General features: G+C 49.5%; 1 protein-coding gene across 1 annotated transcript; it reads left to right on the forward strand.

The window, feature by feature from the left end:
- The first annotated feature begins 14,823 nt into the window (after positions 1–14,823).
- LOC125941918 (uncharacterized) lies at positions 14,824–15,867 on the forward strand. Its single transcript, XM_049659793.1, has one exon. The coding sequence runs from the start codon at positions 14,944–14,946 to the stop codon at positions 15,865–15,867; it is 924 nt and encodes a 307-aa protein (XP_049515750.1). The 5' UTR covers positions 14,824–14,943.
- Positions 15,868–17,072: the final 1,205 nt, after the last annotated feature.

Genomic DNA, 17,072 nt, shown 5'->3' on the forward strand with positions numbered 1-17,072 from the left:
TCCTCTTTCCCTACCCAAATCATTTCTCTCCCTCTCTCTCTTTATCTCTCTCTCTCTCTCATCGGGTTCTACACGCTCACATTTCTCCTTCGTGTTTGCTGCGTGCTCTGCAGCACCGAGGAAAGTGGTAGAGAGGATTGTAGCACCGCCGGTAGTGACGCGATGGCGCCTGCGGAAGTGGTTATGAAAGTGGCGGCCTCGGAGAGGGTGAGAGTGGCAGCGGCGACGACGGCAATGGCTGCAAAAGCTCCGAGAAGGGAGCAGTGAGAACCGTGACATGCTGTGAGGAAGATTTTGGTGCCACTTGTGACAGTGCTGCATATATGCTGCACTCCACCCGCTTCCTCTTTCCCTACCCAAATGATTTCTCTCCCTCTCTCTCTTTATCTCTCTCTCTCTCATCGGGTTCTACACGCTCACATTTCTCCTTCGTGTTTGCGGCGTGCTCTGCAGCACCGAGGAAAGTGGTAGAGAGGATTGTAGCACCGCCGGTAGTGACGCGATGGCGCCTGTGGTAGTGGTTATGAAAGTGGCGGCCACGGAGAGGGTGAGAGCGGCAGCGGCGACGACGGCAATGGCTGCAAAAGCTCCGAGAAGGGAGCAGTGAGAACCGTGACATGCTGTGAGGAAGATCTTGGCGCCACTTGTGACAGTGGGCTTCTTCGATTTTCCATTTCTGGCTACCCGCGGGCTGCCAGAGCCAGCCAGAGCGCCTTCGTTTTTCTCGGGTTGCTCGGACCACCGCGTGACGCACTTCCGCCGCGCGTTCGTTTTACTAGGGCTGGAAGCTTCTGGCTACCCGCTGGTTACCAGAACCAGCCAGGACGATTTTGGTCTGGCAGCTCTCTGGAAGTTCTCTGGCTAGCAGACGACAAAAAGAGGCGATGAGCGCTCGCCGCCATCTTTGTGGGGACTTGACGGATTGCAACGCGGGCACTTGAGGACTTTACCTCGCTCAGCCAACTGGCTTGCGTCAAACGCTGGCGCGCGCCACCCTGGCTGGCGTGCTTTTGGACTCGCGTACTTGTCGGAGCGATTCCCGATGTCGGCGCGGTGTGTGGATCGCTGATTACATTACTTCTAGCGTTATTTTTACTATATAGGGTTCTGACGCACCGTTCCGCCTTGCGAGGCAGTGCCATGCAAGCGGCGGTGAACCATTTGAAGCTTTCTTTTCTTTTTGTCCCATGAGTGCACCTTCTCGGCCGTGAACTCGATCATGCTTGCATGGTATCTTCATCGTGTTCCGCGGAAGTTGTCGAAGTTGTAGACGCTCATTCCCACAGATTGCGGTGCCAATTTTTCGTTCCTGTAATTTTCTGGCGGTATCCGTTTTCATTGCACGCGTTTATGCGGCGATAAGTCTTTTTTTCTGCAGTTAGCGTATGCATCGCAGCTAACCCGTGTTCGTTTCCGTCTCTCTATCCTTCGTATTTTGGGTGGTAGCTCGAAACCGATGCGTTCTAACTATATATAGGCCGTTTATGTTAAAGGAATGCACTGGCTGAGATGAGTTATGACCAGAGGTACATTAGCTTTATTACTGCTCTCATGATCGACCAATACCATTTTTTGTGTGAAGCTTTTCGCGGGTTACAGGCGGCGTGCATTTTCACGCGCCAGCCGCAGACCCAGCTCCTTCAGCACAGGAGCAGAATTAAGAGGAGCACCATCAGGCGAAACAAACTTTCTGTTAATTATGGGGTTTTACGTGCAAAACCACGATATGATTGTGAGGCACGCCGTAGTGGGGGACTCCGGAAATATGGGCCACCTGGGGTTCTTTAACGTGCACCTAAATCTAAGTAGACGGGTGCTTTCGCTTTTCGCCCCCATCGAAATGCGGCCGCCGTGACCGGGATTCGATCCCGTGACCTCGTGCTAAGCAGCCCAATAACATAGCCACTGGGCAACCACGGCGGGTTCAAACTTTCTGAAATCGAATTCAAGCATGTATGAAATTTTATGCATATAAGACGTACCCGATATGCTGCTTTCTCGTGTCTTGTCAAATGATGTCAAATGTCGCCGGTGGCCGACGTGATCGCTATGCGTGCAGGCATCCTCGAGCGAGCGATCACTTAGGTGCGATTTCGCGTCTTGGAATCAGACGCGTCGCACGCCGTTTGTTGCGCTGTGCTAAGTGAGCTGCACAGTGCGCGTCCTGTGCCGAGTCGCGCGAAATCTTGCAAAAGCGATCGTAGTCCTGAATGTAACTATAAATTTCCAAGGTGGCAACGCAGAAATGAGCCGACTACGCCGCGCGCGCCGGCCGCTGCCATGCTGGTAGCATGTTTACATTTCTGCCGCGGCCAGCGCTGTTCCGGCGTTCGATTTTGCATACTTCGCGCAGCTCCGAGTTGTCTTGGGATCCCAGCCCACATGACTTCCTATCAGAACCGGAACTAGCTGGCTGCCGTCTGGCTGCCAGCGGGCTGCCAGAACTCCGAAACTCGAAAAAGCCCAGTGCTGCATATATGCAGTTCTCAGGCTTGCGCCTTCTATCTGCTGCCCAGCGGAACGCGCTCTGTCACGGTACGCCGCTTTTGAGCGCCGCCTATATACGGCTTTTTCTGCTGAAATGAATTAGTACAGGTTAGGTGCAGGATGGCATCCAGGTAGTGATGCGAAACTATCCGTAAACTGACTATCGATAGTTTCGACACTATCGATACTATTACTATCGATAAACTATCGATAGTGTTACCATTGATAGTGCAGTCGGTGGTACTATCGATAATACCATCGGTTGTCATTTTACGTCCTTGTGTGTACTATCGGCCAAAAAGTTTACGGATCAAGGGATCTGACAAAAAGTTGAATATCTCCGCAGCCTCAAAACGCAGCCTGGTAATTCCATTTCCAGCCTCTACTGGTATATATGCGAACAACATTGTGATGTACAATTTTACTGGCTACTTTTAAAGGCTGCTAGGATATTTAGCGTTTTCTGAGGTCCCGTGGTCCGTAAACCTTTTTGGTCGATAGTACGTATGTACATTCGTGAGAAGACTTGTTTAGAGCACTGGCATGGTGTGCTGCGGAACAAATCATAGTGTGCAACTGCTGCATCGAGGGCAACGTGCTCGTTCTTGCTTTTATGTCTCTGCAGCTTCGATTCAGTTTAATCACTGACCTTGAAACCCTGCAACCTTATGTGCTGAAGTAATAATTCCACTCGAATTCAGCTCAGAAGCAGGCGCGCCAAACCGTGCGTCTCGGGTCCCTGTTGCCAGCACAACAAGGACATTTGCGACACTAACACTTTATCCAGCAGCTTTACGTAGGGTACATCTGCAGAGCTAGGTGACGGGTAGACTGCGATAACGAAGAGTCCTGCCATAGTTAGCACCACCACTATATACAACTCACTCGGGAAACCAAGTTTACGCTGCAATGAGTTCGCGCGGTTAATTTTGTATTATCGATAGTACTATCGAAAATTACTATCAATAAAGCTATCAATAGTTTTTTACCATCGATAAATCGATAGTGACTTAACTATCGAGCGTATTGATAGTACTATCTATAGTTCTGCATCACTATATCCAGGACATGATTGAGAGTGTATAAGCGGCGAAATGGTGATCTCGTTTCCTATGCGCTAGCGCACTAAGCTGGACATGACCAAGAGTATAAATAGTAGAGTTTTTGCGCAATTGAATGCACCTCATTCGCTCAATAATGACCCTTTAAAAATGGTATTAGTAAATAAAGACGACTTCAAGGAAGTTTGCCGTTGGTCTCATTCTTCGAAGGTATGCCATTCAATTTCTAAAGTTAATTCAAACTATGTAAAACACATAGTACAGCGCTGTGTGGATTGATAATATGTGTGCTTCTCTGTACTTTTCATGGACATAGACAAAGTCGTCAGACTAATCGGAAAGCAGATGCTAATAATTTGTTTCGCTATTGTTACTTCTCTAATTATCTACAGACTGGTCAGAAAAGGTCCCAGGCCCATAAGGTTGCCGGCCCTGGACGAGGTTAACACCAAGCTTCACACCAAGATCGGTGTCAACATTCCTAGGGTAGACACTCTAAGGGTACTCGAAATGATCATTGAGTCTAGCGGAGGCAACATTACCACGCTCAGGAAAATCACAACAAAGACGGAGTGCATGATCGGCCTGATCAATAGAATATCCAACAAGGGATTGGGTTTGAAGGAGCATAATCTTCTCAGACTCTTCCACGCATTCCTCATAAGCCACATCGTCTACGTGGCTGCAATGCACAAGTGGTACGCGTCCGAAAAGAACAAGTTGGATACGCTAACCTACAATAGCATCAAGAAAGTGCTAGGAGTTCCGGCAAATGCCATCACGAAACGGATTCTCCAGCTGGGTGTACATAACACACTCGGCGAAATCATCGAAGCTCAGAAACTGCTCAAATATCACGTCTCTCCAGCATTTCCCTGGGGAGGGAGATTCTCGTGGTCTTGAGAGTCGGCCCCACCGTAGTGGAGGAACGTACATGTGCAATGTCGGATCTTCCAAGGGACAACATCATGGTTGCTCATTTTCCGAAACACGTACATCCGCAATACATTGCGGGCAGACGCAGAGCTGGGACTGTGGCCCTGCTCCGGAAGATCAAGGAATCGCCTCAAACGGTTTTAGCTTCATTGATGCGGCTCAGTATGGGCGCACATCGGGCTTCGTCGCAACGCTGGTCAATTACGAAGGACAGGTAACTTGCGCGGCATCCATCAGAGGCTCCACCCCGGCTACGGCGGAGCAAGCAGCGATCGCTTTGGCACTCCTAAACGAAGAGAGAACTCAAATCTTCGCTGACTTAAGGGCGGCGGTCAGGGCATTCGCCTCTTGCTCCATCGCCGAAGAAGCACATAGAATCATCGACGGTACAGTAATCCCGGCACATCTCGACTCCCAGCTGGATTTCCTCCCCAACCTCAACGACATGGCACACGTCCAAGCGCGCGCTCTAACCCAGCGCTCAGACGCGAATGCGAGTCGAGGTTTTGTCGAACGTAAGCTTGTCGAGTTCCGAGACATTCTTTCCACTTTTAACGAGGTTACTAAGCACTACTACCTTGGCAGGAGAGTCTACACCCTCTCCCCCCCCCCCACGGTCAACTAAACAGACCACAGGCTATCACACTGCGCATGTTGACGAAAGCATCGTATCCAAACTTGGCTTTATTTTGCTCCATCAATCCAGACGGCTTTAGTCCGGATTGCCTGAGCTGTGGACAGAGAAGTAATTTAGAACGCGTGCTCTGGGGATGCCCCTGCTTACAGGGAGGCCTGCATAGCTGCACCGAAGAAAAGTAGAGCTATGCGCTACGGAGCTCCGAGCATTTACGTCAAGTATGGGCTGTCCAGAGAGCCCACGATGCGGCGGTGAGCCTTGGATGGATGGAAACAACTTTATTCAAATCCGGCGAAGTTTAATGACCCGGGCTCAGGTCTCCCATGAGGGGACTTCGAGGCCTTGCCTCGTCGCTGCCTCCCGGGCCCACTGGACTGCGCACTCTTGTGTCTTGAGGTTGGAGCTGCGCAGAGCGGCGGCCCACTTCGACGCAAGAGCCTCCGGAGCTACTGCCATTTTCGCTGCTATAGCAGTACACGCCCACAACATGTGTGAGAGTGTCGCTCTAGTTGCCTGACATAACTTGCAAATTGCACTCGGGTATTGCGTGGGGAAAATGTTCTGCAATCGCACTGGACTGGGGAAGGTGTGTGTCTGCAGTTGTCGCCAGACGACTGCCTGGCAACGTTTCAGTTTGGGGTGAGGTGGGGGCAATATCCTCCTGCCTAACCGGTAGTGCTTGGTGATATCATTACTAAGCGTTCTCGCATTTTTTGCACCAGGAGGTCCGAACTCGAAAAAGGGACCTCGAAGAGGGAACTCAAAGTCTCAGACTCTGCGCGGCGAGTCAGTTCTCGAGCAGAGCGGTGTGCCACCTCATTCAAGTTAAGGGGGCCCTTGTCGGTGGGGGTGGCGACGTGCGCTGGGAACCACATGATCGCGGTGCTATCGAAGTGCTGTCGACCAGCTTTCCTTAGGATCTGAAGAGCTTCGGAGGAAATGCGCCCCCGCGCGTAGTTAAGAACTGCGGATTGTGAGTCGCTAAGAACTACCTCGCAGAAGGGGTCGGTAAGCGCAGGCGCAATCGCAACCTCTTCCGCTGTATCTGGGTATTCCGTGCTGACACTACACGCGTGAGTAAGCCCGGAGTTAACGTCTATATGACTACCGCCGTGAACCAGTGTTCTTGTGTGTACTCTGCCGCGTCTACGAAGCGCGTAGTCGACTTCCCACCAAAGGAGCCCAGCAGTGCCTTGGCACGGGCCTGGCGTCGGCCCCCGTTATGTTCGGGGTACATGTTTCGAGGGATAGGGGCGACGATCAGCGTGTCGCTGATGTCGGGTGGAATGGCCTGTTTCTGACCGGGTTGGACATGGTAATTGAAGCCGAGTTTCTGCAGGATTTACCGACCCGTGGCTGTCAGGGACATGCGTTCGAGTTGCGAGGCTCTTTGCGCATCCACGATTTCCTCAAGCGTGTTGTATACCCCCAGCTGTAGCAGACGAGAAGTGCTCGTGGACTCCGGTAGGCCAAGAGCGATCTTGTAAGTCTTGCGTATAAGGGTGTTCAGTTTCTCCCTTTCGGTGACATTCCAGTTGTGGAAGGCAGCCACATAAGTAATGTGACTGATTGCGAATGAGTGTATGAGGCGCATGACGCTGTCCTCCTTCACGCCCGTGTGCTTGTTTGTAATGCGTTTGATCAGGCGGCTGGCCGCTGTAACCTTGCCTTCAATCTTGCGGATAGCTTCTGCGTTTCACCCGTTGGCTGCTATATGCATGCCAAGGATGTGTATCTTCGGGACTCGGGGAATACAGGAGCCGTCTTGCGTATACAGGAGTATTTCCTCACAGTGGCGTGATTCGCCGGTAGGCTTGGGCCGGCGGCGCGGGCGGTAGAGGAGCCTTGGCCTTCCCGGCCCAACATGGGAGCGGCCCGCGGCTTTATCACCTCCCTTAAAATGGGGCACCGGAGCCTCTCCGGACCATCAATAAAGTTCCTTGTCTGTATGTCTGTCGGTTATTGTTGGTGGTGGGGTTCCGTAACCATTCCTCATCCTCGTCTACTTTCCTATGTGTTGCCCTTCCTGTTTTCTACAGTGCCTGTGTGGAGTGGCAAGCCAGAGGCACGCTCCTGCAGTCAATCTTTGTTCTTTTTTATCAATAGAACCTTCTCTTGCACTTAGCAACTTCTGTGTGGCGAGTGACAAACGCGCTTTCGAATTTTAAGAGTGCCCTAAAATTTGCACGGTTAGATTATTGTTTTGATATTTCGTCTTTCGAAAATCACTGTTCTTCTGTCTCTTATTTTTTGCATTTAATGATTGTTATCGTTGTTTTTTTATTATTATTCTTTTCCTGTCTTCGATTTATTTATGTTTGCTTCGTTTCCCGCCTTAAGCATCTGGAGTAGCATATGTCAGGCGTTAGTGTAAATTCTCGACATCTGACTTTTGTATTTCCGACTATGTATTTAATCCATTGAACAAATATCGACAAACTAATAACATAAGTTCATGGCCTAAATTTCAAAATATATTGACCATGTGGCACTTGCGATGACAGTAGACAGCCCAGGGTATCGCACTTGTCTTGTTCTAGTGCACGGTATCTACACTTACAAAGCTTCCTTTTGATACTCTATTTCAAATGACCAATTGAGGAGTTATGCATAATGTGCCCATGTTCCAGCTTTATTCACCACGATCCGACATTTACTTCTCCTGCACAAGGCGACGACTTTCTTGCTCGCGATAAAGCATCCCCGTAGGACTAGCGGCCTCGACGTAATGAGTGACTGATAATACCATTTACATGAAAGAGCACGACTTGCATTAATAAAGTATGAAAAAGAGGGAGAACTACTTTATTTTATGCGCTAAGTCTAGGTACACGGAAAAGAGGTATGTCCATGCACTCAACAGCCAAGCGAAGAAGTCTAAAGCGTCCCAGCAGTTCCCTCTTCATATCTGTGGAGGTGTCCATTAGTTCCAGTGAAGAGCAAAAGCCACAGCTGAAGATGATGATGATGTCCTCAAAGTCGCACCTTCCGTGACCATAATCATTATCGTCGTCTTTCAGAGCGCTAGTAAACAGCCGTGCGCGAGCGCTCGCATTCTGCACGAGCCGCAGGTGCAAGCGTGCCACGTCTTCTTCAATCGAACAACGATTGCGCTCTGACCTGATCGTCTTAAGCGGCATTTCACTACTTGAGGCTGGCGCAGCAGTCTGAACGCTAAGGACACCTTTCAAAGGCTGGACCACGGGCACGCCAATTACGAGGGACGTGGAAGCAGTGTTGGCTCCGCTGAGCGTCACAGCACCGGACCCATCGCCAGCTTCGTGTTTACAAGCTGCATCCACTCAAGAGGCAAGACCGCTTACTTCACTTGAATTGCAAACCGTTAAGTTAAATGATACTGTTACTCTCTTAACCGTAAATATAGCTTAAAAAGTGTACGCTATAAATATTCTGAACCCTAATATTGGTTTCTTTTTCGATCCTAGTCTGTCTGTTTCTTAGATTTTTCGTAAACATAGACATATGGAAAGGAGATCAAGACTTTTTTTCGTGCATTCGCGTAATTGGCATTCGCTTTCTTGTCATTCTTTTTACTCGATGTGGTATTATTTTAGGGGTCGAGAACATGCACTGATCTTTGTTGCCATCTTTGTTTAAACCACCGTTGTTCGTGCGCAGTCACGGAATCATTTTTTTTGGTCATGACAGGAACGTTAGCAGTAATAGTAATAGCAGAAGTAGTGATAGTAGTTTGTAGTAGTAATTGTAGTAGTAAGGATAGAAGTTGCAGTACTAGTTAGTAGTAGTGGTAGTAGTAATTGTAGAAGTAGTGGTAGCCGCAGTTAGCACTAGTTAGTCTTGGTAGTGGTGGTAGTAGTTAGCAGTGGTAGTAGGCGGTACCAATAGTAGTACTAGTTAGTGGTAGAGTTGTAGTAGAAACAGTAGTAGCAGCAGCACTGCCAGATCCAGCAGCAGAGATAGAATAATAGAATGAATAATCAGCAGCTTCCCGTTTATCAGACCACATCTTATCCATTTGTGACATTGATATGACAATCCACTCTCCACAATCAGATCTTCTGAGTACCTTTTTTTTAGATGCGATTGCCGGATTGAAATAATGCAGGCAGTAATAAAATATGGAGGACCAATCCAAGTACACGCGGGCAGCGCCGGTCTCGTCCATGTTCCGTGTGTTTTTATTTTGTGCCAATAACATAGATAACCTTGTCAGTTTATTAAAGCCTGTTGATTCATTCAATAAATAAATACAGGAACTTACTAGCTGCTGTGACTGACGTGAAGTATTCCTGGCCTCAATCTCCACTTTGCGTTCAGCTGCTGCTATGGCCTGTCTCGCCTTCCGAGGAATGCATGTCATTATAGATGCATGGCGTATCACGCGCGGATAGAGAAGTCTCCCTCATCTATGTATATGATAGATTGTTCCCAGAGAGCATTCACGAGCGCAGCATAGTACCTGCAGTTGGCGACAGCGGCAGCTGTGCGAGTTGTGCAATACACTGCGATTCTTATCGCCAGTGGTGCTGACTGTGACTGTTTCCAAGGTTCTCCAACATACCCCGCTATATGGTGTTGGTTATAGAGAGACTTGTTAAAGATCTCAAACTAACTTTTGAAATGTTCTTTATAAGTAAATAGTTCAGTATTTCAGCTTAACACATGAAGTGATCTATGCATCGTTATAAATTGTGTAAGTATTCGTAACACAGTGTTGATTGTAATGGTGTACTGCGTTAAACACCCCCGGCACAAAATCCGTGGTTTGGTGCGACGCTCGGAGGCTTAGAGGATGATGCACTAGCGATGCGTAAATGTGACATAGGAATTGGAAACTGTTCTCTGCCAGCAAAGCGTTTGCAGAAGATAACAGTGTGATTGGCGACGTGGTCTCCCAGCTTTGATCGCTTGTTTATGAGGTCACATCTGGGGTAGATTTCATCAAAATTTATCTTTTATTTTAATGTCATTCCTTTGTATGTAATGCACTCTCCGTGCTTTATATATTTGCCCTTTTCATAGCTCCTCTTCAGGGTTAGCGGGCGCTCAAACGTATGCAGCAAAGTAAGCACTCGTGTAATGCTCTCTTTGGGGAGACCAGTCTTCATTGAGCATGGCCGATGTACGAGCATGATGGGTTAATAGCCTGGAATGTAATTATGATGGTAACAATAGTGGAGCTGAGAAAGACGTTCAACTGGCGCCCAACCGCGGCGTAATTTACGTTTATACTATATTGGAGTTTGTGATAATAAGTCTGGGACACAATACAAGTAATAGTGCTGCTGTTTCGGGGATATTCGTCTTTTGATCGATGTTTGCACAAACTATCTGCTCCCTGCCTTCTGAGTAATGAAACCTGATGGATATTTCCAATAACGTGAAGCGCCCAGCTGACTGTTGGTCACAAGCGTAGTTTTCAGTAGGCATTATGTTATAAACAAATACTTCTCTTTTACTTAGTTCGTTCTTCCGTCTTTTCACACTGGTCGTCGCTTCAGCTTACCGTCTTGTTCAGCTTTTATCAGCGCTCCAAGGCAGCGGAAAACAAGAGGCTTGCCATTTCAATTCCATACATCTGGGTACGTCTTTATTTCACCGTGTTTTACCATTGTAAACGTTTTATCCGTGTATTGTGCAAGAAACGCATATTCATCGTATATATCATCAGCAGAAGTCGATATAGTTAAATTTTCTTCCTCTGAATGGCAAATCTTCTCTTGACGCATCTCAGGAATGAGCTCGTGAGGTAATCTCGAAGCGTTGTTGCCTCCCTGAACGCTTCTTCGATATGAGACCTATTCCGTATATCTATGATGACATCTCTATATACACTCTATCCATGATACGCTTGGCCTGCTCTTAATTCGAGGCTATCAGTGTGTGGATGATAGCAGTCGGATACGTTCGCAATGCTCTCTTCGTCGAGTCAATATGCAATCTTACCATTAGTCGTTCCTGAAAGCTGCTAAGTAATTAGTTAACACAGCTCCCGGGTTTCGCAGTACCATTTTGCCAAGACTCGCAAATGCTGACTCGTGCAGAGCGGTCTGTGATTAAGCGGGGTGGTGTAATAAGATAACCAAACGACAGAGAACGAAAAAGGTTTTTCTACACTAGTTATTTGACCATTTATGGGACAAGAACACAAGTGTGTTCGTCATAATCAATGAGCACACAATAGAGTATAACATAGGGGAAACACCAGTCGAGCGCAGAAATCAATTAGCTCATCTTGTATATGTTTTCATGTGCACTAATTATAATGAACGCTGTTACAAATTACGAAATTAACCGCAATTTCCAACATATTCAGGAGAAGCTTGTACTAAGCGTGAGATAAGGTATAAGAAATATATATTGCTCATCTACGCGCCGGTGATGAAGTATTGTGTTAAAGATTTCATGTAAAATATACCGGTATCTGCTGAGATATATAGCTTCGCGGCTATGGCATTGCGCAACTGAACGCAATGTCGCGGTTTAGGCCCCAGAGTGGCGGGCGCATTTTGAGGGAGAGAATTCCGAAAATTCTCGTTTACTTCGAATAATGCGCACATTAAAGAACCCCAGGGGGTCAAAATTAATCTGGAGTACCCCACAACGGCGTGTGTCATAACAATAACGTGGTTCTGGCACGTAATACTCAATAAATTTTCATTAAATTTTAGACCGCCGCGGAGTTTTGAATAAATTCATCTGGCTTAAAGCGCCAGATGCATCTGCTTTCCTCTGTGGAGAACTTCGCGACCAGGCTTCCCCAGGAGCTGGTGTGTACTATGTCCGGTCTGTGTTGCGTTATCCACGCCCATGTCCCTACCGGCACGTGTTCTGCTCCGACTGTTTCGATGATAGGCTTCCAAATGGTACAGGCAGCTGCCCCGTGTGTCGCCGAGAGATGCACGTGGCAACAAGTGTGGACCGGGGTGCCACCTGGTGTGCAGAGACGCAGATGGTGCCTGCCGCCTACTCCGTGGAGAACTTCGAGCCCAGGCCTCTCCAGGAGCTGGTGTGCACCGTGTCCGGTATGTGTTTCGTGACTCACTCGATTGTCCTTGCCGGCACGTGTTCTTCTCCGACTGTGTCCATGACAGGCTTCCAATTGGCACAGACAGCTGCCCCTTGTGTCACCGAGAAATGCCGGTGGCAACAAGTGCCGACCGGGGTGCCACCTGGCGTACAGAGACGTAGATGGAGCCGGCCGCCTACTCCGTGGAGAACATCGATCCCAGGCCTCTCCAAGAGCTGGTGTGCACCGTGTGCGGTATGTGTTTCGTGACCCACGCGAATGTCCCTGCCGGCACGTGTTCTGCTCCGACTATTTCCATGACAGGTTTCCACCTGGCACAGGCAGCTGCCCCTTGTGTCGCCGAGAGATGCTCATGGCAACAAGTGCCGACCAGGGTGCCACCTGGCATACGGAGATGCAGATAGTGCCTGCCGCCTACTCCGTGGAGAACTTCGAGCCCAGGCCTCTCCAGGGGCTGGTGTACACTGTGACCGGTCTGTGTGTCGTGACCCACGCGAGTGTCCCTGCCGGCGCGTGTTCTGCTCCGACTGTGTCCATGACAGGCTTCCAAATGGCACTGGCAGCTGCCCCTTGTGCCGCCGAGACATGCCCATGGCAACAAGTGCCGACCGGGGTGCCACCTGGCATGCGGAGATGCCGACGGATCTGGCCGTCATCTCCGCGGAGAACTTCCTCATGCCTCAGCAGGAGCTGGTGTGTACCGTGTCCCAGGGTGTATATATATATGCTCAGCCCGCTGGGCCTACCTGGACGGTGAACACCACACACCGAGATCCTCCCGTCTTTGACGGCCTCCGCGGCGACGACGTCGACGATTGGTTCGATCACTACAACAGAGCCACAAACAAAAAAAAAATTTCGACCCTATCTCTACGGCCGCCATTTCACAATTGTGAGCGACCATCATGCCCTCTGTGGTTGTCGTCCCTGAAAAACTTGTCTGGACGCCTAGGCCGTTGGGTACTGCGCTTGCAGGAATATGACTTTACTGTCACGTATAGGTCCGGCAAACAACATCAAGATGCCGACGCTTTGTCACGCTGCCCGCTGTCTCCAAACGCCCATGCTTCACCTTCGGTCTGCACGTCCCCATCTAGCTACACGCCTCAGAACACGTCCAGTAGCCCGGGACAGGCGGTTGCCTCAGTTGACTTTCTTCCGTCCACTGACCTCGTCTCACTCCAGCGTACTGACCCATACTGCCGAACGCTGATCGACCGACTTACTGGCTTGGCACGACCCCCCAACAGTCGCTTAAGACGACAACTTTCACGCTTTAAGCTTCAGGGTGGAGCGTTATTCGATTAATCTACGATCCTTCCGGTAACCGGTGGGTACCAGTCATACCTCCGCTCACTTCGACTCCAAGTATTAGAAGCATTTCACGACGACGCGACGGCTGGCCACTTGGGCTTTCTTAAGACCTACGACGCATCAAAACGCGTTGTTTCTGGCCGGGTCTTTCCGTCTCTGTCGCCAAATACGTTAGCTCCTGCGCGTCATGCCAACACAGAAAACGCTCGACATCCCTTCCAGCCGGTCCTCTGCAGCCTCTACATGCCCGTCCACCCCCTTCGAAATTGTGGGCATAGACTTGTACGGACCCCTCCTCACTCACGCCCGCTGGTCACCGCTGGATCGTTACCGCAGTGGATCATCTCACGCGGTACGCGGAGACAGCTGCTCTCCGCTCTGGTACTGCCTCCGAAGTCGCCGACTTTTTCGTGCACGCTATCGTTTTGCGCCACGGCGCACCTCGTGTCCTCCTGAGTGACCGTGGCAAGATGTTTCTTTCGCATGTTCTTCGTGAAGTCCTCCAGGCCTCTGACACCACCCATAAGACCACATCAGCGTACCATCCGCAAACAAATGGCCTTACCGAGCGTTTTCATCGAACTTTGTCCGACATGATGTCAATGTATGTTCGACCCGATCACACCAACTGGGACACCATCCTACCTTTCGTGACGTTTGCGTACAATACTGCCGTCCAACGTACAACCAATTACAGTCCCTTCTTCCTTGTGTACGGTCGTGCGCCGTCTTTCGTCTTGGACACTACACTCCTTTCAGCACCTGCGGCTCCATCCGCGTCTCTTCCTGAAGAATTTGCTGCTCGCATCGCCCGCTGCCGTGAAATCGCTCGCGCCAACACCGCTACCATTCAGGACAAAAGGAAAATTCGTTATGATGCGACGCGTCGCGTTGCTTCGTTCCGCCCAGGCGACGAAGTTCTTTTGTGGACACCTGTTCGCGCACCGGGCCTCTGTGAAAAGTTTCTCCAGAGATATCTCGGCCCCTACACCGTTTTGTAAAGAACTTCGGCCGTTAACTACCGCGTCACTCCTGCCAGCTCAGCTACTGACCGCCGCCGCCGCTCTACTGAAATCGTTCACGTCTCTCGCCTGAAACCTTACATTCGCCGTACCTACCCTTTCTAGCTTGCGGTCTTGCTGACCGCTTTCCTGAAGGGGGGAAGTTAGTGTGAGCGCATTTTGCGCATATCGTCGTCGTCATCTGTACATACGACTCATCATCTTGTGTGAGCGCTATTTGTGCATATCGTCGTCTTCATTTGTACATACGACTCATCATCATCTTTTGTCTCGCGCGGTGCTTCGTCTCTGACTCGGGCGGCTGCTCATAAATAAAGGCATCGCATCGGCCGACGTCTCACAATATATACATTAGACATTGGTGGGCAGACCAGAGGCCTCTCTGGGTCTGGCCCAAGCAACGACAGCCAGCCTGATGATGAGTCAATTCCTTTCAAAACATCAGAGAAGCGCACCACTGCGGACCCAGAAGGTATGAATCCCAGCAAGCTGTCCACCACCGAGCATCAGAGCACACAGCCGAAGGACAAGGAGAAGGCCGACCTCTATCAGCATGTCACCAGTGAGGAGGCGCACGATGAAGTCGCACTTGATACAGCCACACAAGAGCAAGCACGGGCCACAATGGAGAATGCAGAGGAAGAAAGAATGCCAGACCAACTAACGGAACAAGACCAAGAAGAAGCTATGGAGGAAGATCATTCAGAAAAGCATGCAGCCACACACCGAAAAGCAGCCGCTACAGAGGAGGCAGAAACAATGGAGAAGTCAGGCACTGTTGTAGAGACTGCGTTTGTGGAACGAGGCCCTGAACCAAGCTTTCACACCAATATGGATCTTGTTACAGGAGTAGAAATGGATGAGGAAGCACGCTTGTCTGCCGAATGGGAAGTGGCCACCATTCAACCGGGGTCAGAGACGTGGGCAGCCTGGGAGAAGGCAGAGCGTGATGTTGCTCCACTGGTGCAGGAACTGTGCGAACAGCTGCGGCTTGTGCTAGAGCCAACCAAGGCGTCACGGCTTCGAGGCGACTTCAGGTCTGACAAGCGGCTTAGCATGCGCCGCGTGATTGCATACTTGGCAAGCCAGCTCCGCAAAGATAAGATTTGGCTGCGGATGGTGCAGCCTTCACAGAGACAGTACCGCGTGATGCTTGCCATCGATGACTCACTCAGCATGGGCCCCAGTGGGCCTCTTGCTCTGCAGTCGTTGGCACTCCTGGCACAGGCGCTAAGTTTTCTGGAGGCAGGGGAGCTGGGTGTGGTGAGCTTCGGAGAGCAAGTGCTAATACTGCACTCGTTGGGCCAGCCATGGACACGGCAGTCAGGTGCCACGGTGGCAGGGCTGTTGAACTTTAAGCAGACACGTACACGTGTAGCCCCTCTTCTGATGGCGTAGGTATTTAAGCACGCCGCCTTACCATTTCACGTATTCCTTGACGAAAGCCGGACCCCGGCCGAAACGTAGGAAATCAAGTATCGTTTTTTTCGTACGTGCATCCTCCACCTACAAGTTCCTGTTTAACTACCGGATCCGGGGATAACCTCGCTTCATATATATATATATATATATATATATATATATGCGTGTGTATGTATGTATGTATGTATGTGTGTGTGTGTGTGTGTGTGTGTAAAGCCATATTTTTTCCACATACAATAGCCTCAGAATACTATTAGCCAACATGTATTACCTATTTATTACAACCTTGTGGGCACTTGTTTATGTGGCAACTTTAAAGGTATTCATTGTTGCTTCAATATTAAGAATCGCACCAAATTTGAGGTATTCATCATCGAATTGCAACGCTTAATCCAGGCCATATAGAAGCCGAGCGCATCGGCATTTAAGGAAAGGCGGTCCCGCCCCTGTCACATGAGACGGAAGCACTCCATGACAAAAAGCGCGATGAAGTTTCAAACTGAACGTTCTAATTCTAATACGGCATGCTCTGCCTGGCAAGCATGTGCCGATACGTGATGCATCAGTATTTGCCGCGAAATACCAGCATTGAAATTTCGTTACGGCTCCACGTTCGCTACGCTCAAAGTATTTTTGTTAAAAAATAAGGTCGCGGGTTTTACGTGCCCAAACTATGATCCGACTCTTATGCGTGCCGTAGTCTCCCCTCCAGACCATGTATGACAACCTAGGGTTCTTTACCGTTCACCCAATCCACGGGCGATTTTCCATTTCGTCCCCATTTACTAACTGCGGCTGCCACGGGTGGGATTCTCTCCTGCACCTCCGGCCTTTGCAGCGGTATACAACAAAGGCACTAGGCCACAGCAGCGCTTAATATTTTTTATAATAAATCTCTACAGTTCAAAAAAAGACACCATTGATATCATTGTGTGCGTTCGGGTATAGTAAAACTAAAAATGCGTACAATTGTGTTTATTGTCATATACCATGCAACGTGTAATCTTGGGCGCTATAACGTAAAATGATTACAAACTGTTTTGATTCCAAACTCCTGACGTGAAATTTACGTAATCACCGATGCAAGCATCGGGCGGTGACCCGCAGCGTTGTCTGAACAACCCAATCAAACATTCTCCTCGTTTATAGGAGGTCACCTTTGCTCGCTTTCGAAACCAATG

Source organism: Dermacentor silvarum, unplaced genomic scaffold (genome assembly GCF_013339745.2).
Source record: "Dermacentor silvarum isolate Dsil-2018 unplaced genomic scaffold, BIME_Dsil_1.4 Seq61, whole genome shotgun sequence".
NCBI classification, from domain to species: Eukaryota; Metazoa; Arthropoda; class Arachnida; order Ixodida; family Ixodidae; genus Dermacentor; species Dermacentor silvarum.

Bases quoted from the DNA above. Each gene is read 5' to 3' on its own strand.
- LOC125941918 (XM_049659793.1), top strand. From the start codon at position 14,944: ATGAATCCCAGCAAGCTGTCCACCACCGAGCATCAGAGCACACAGCCG.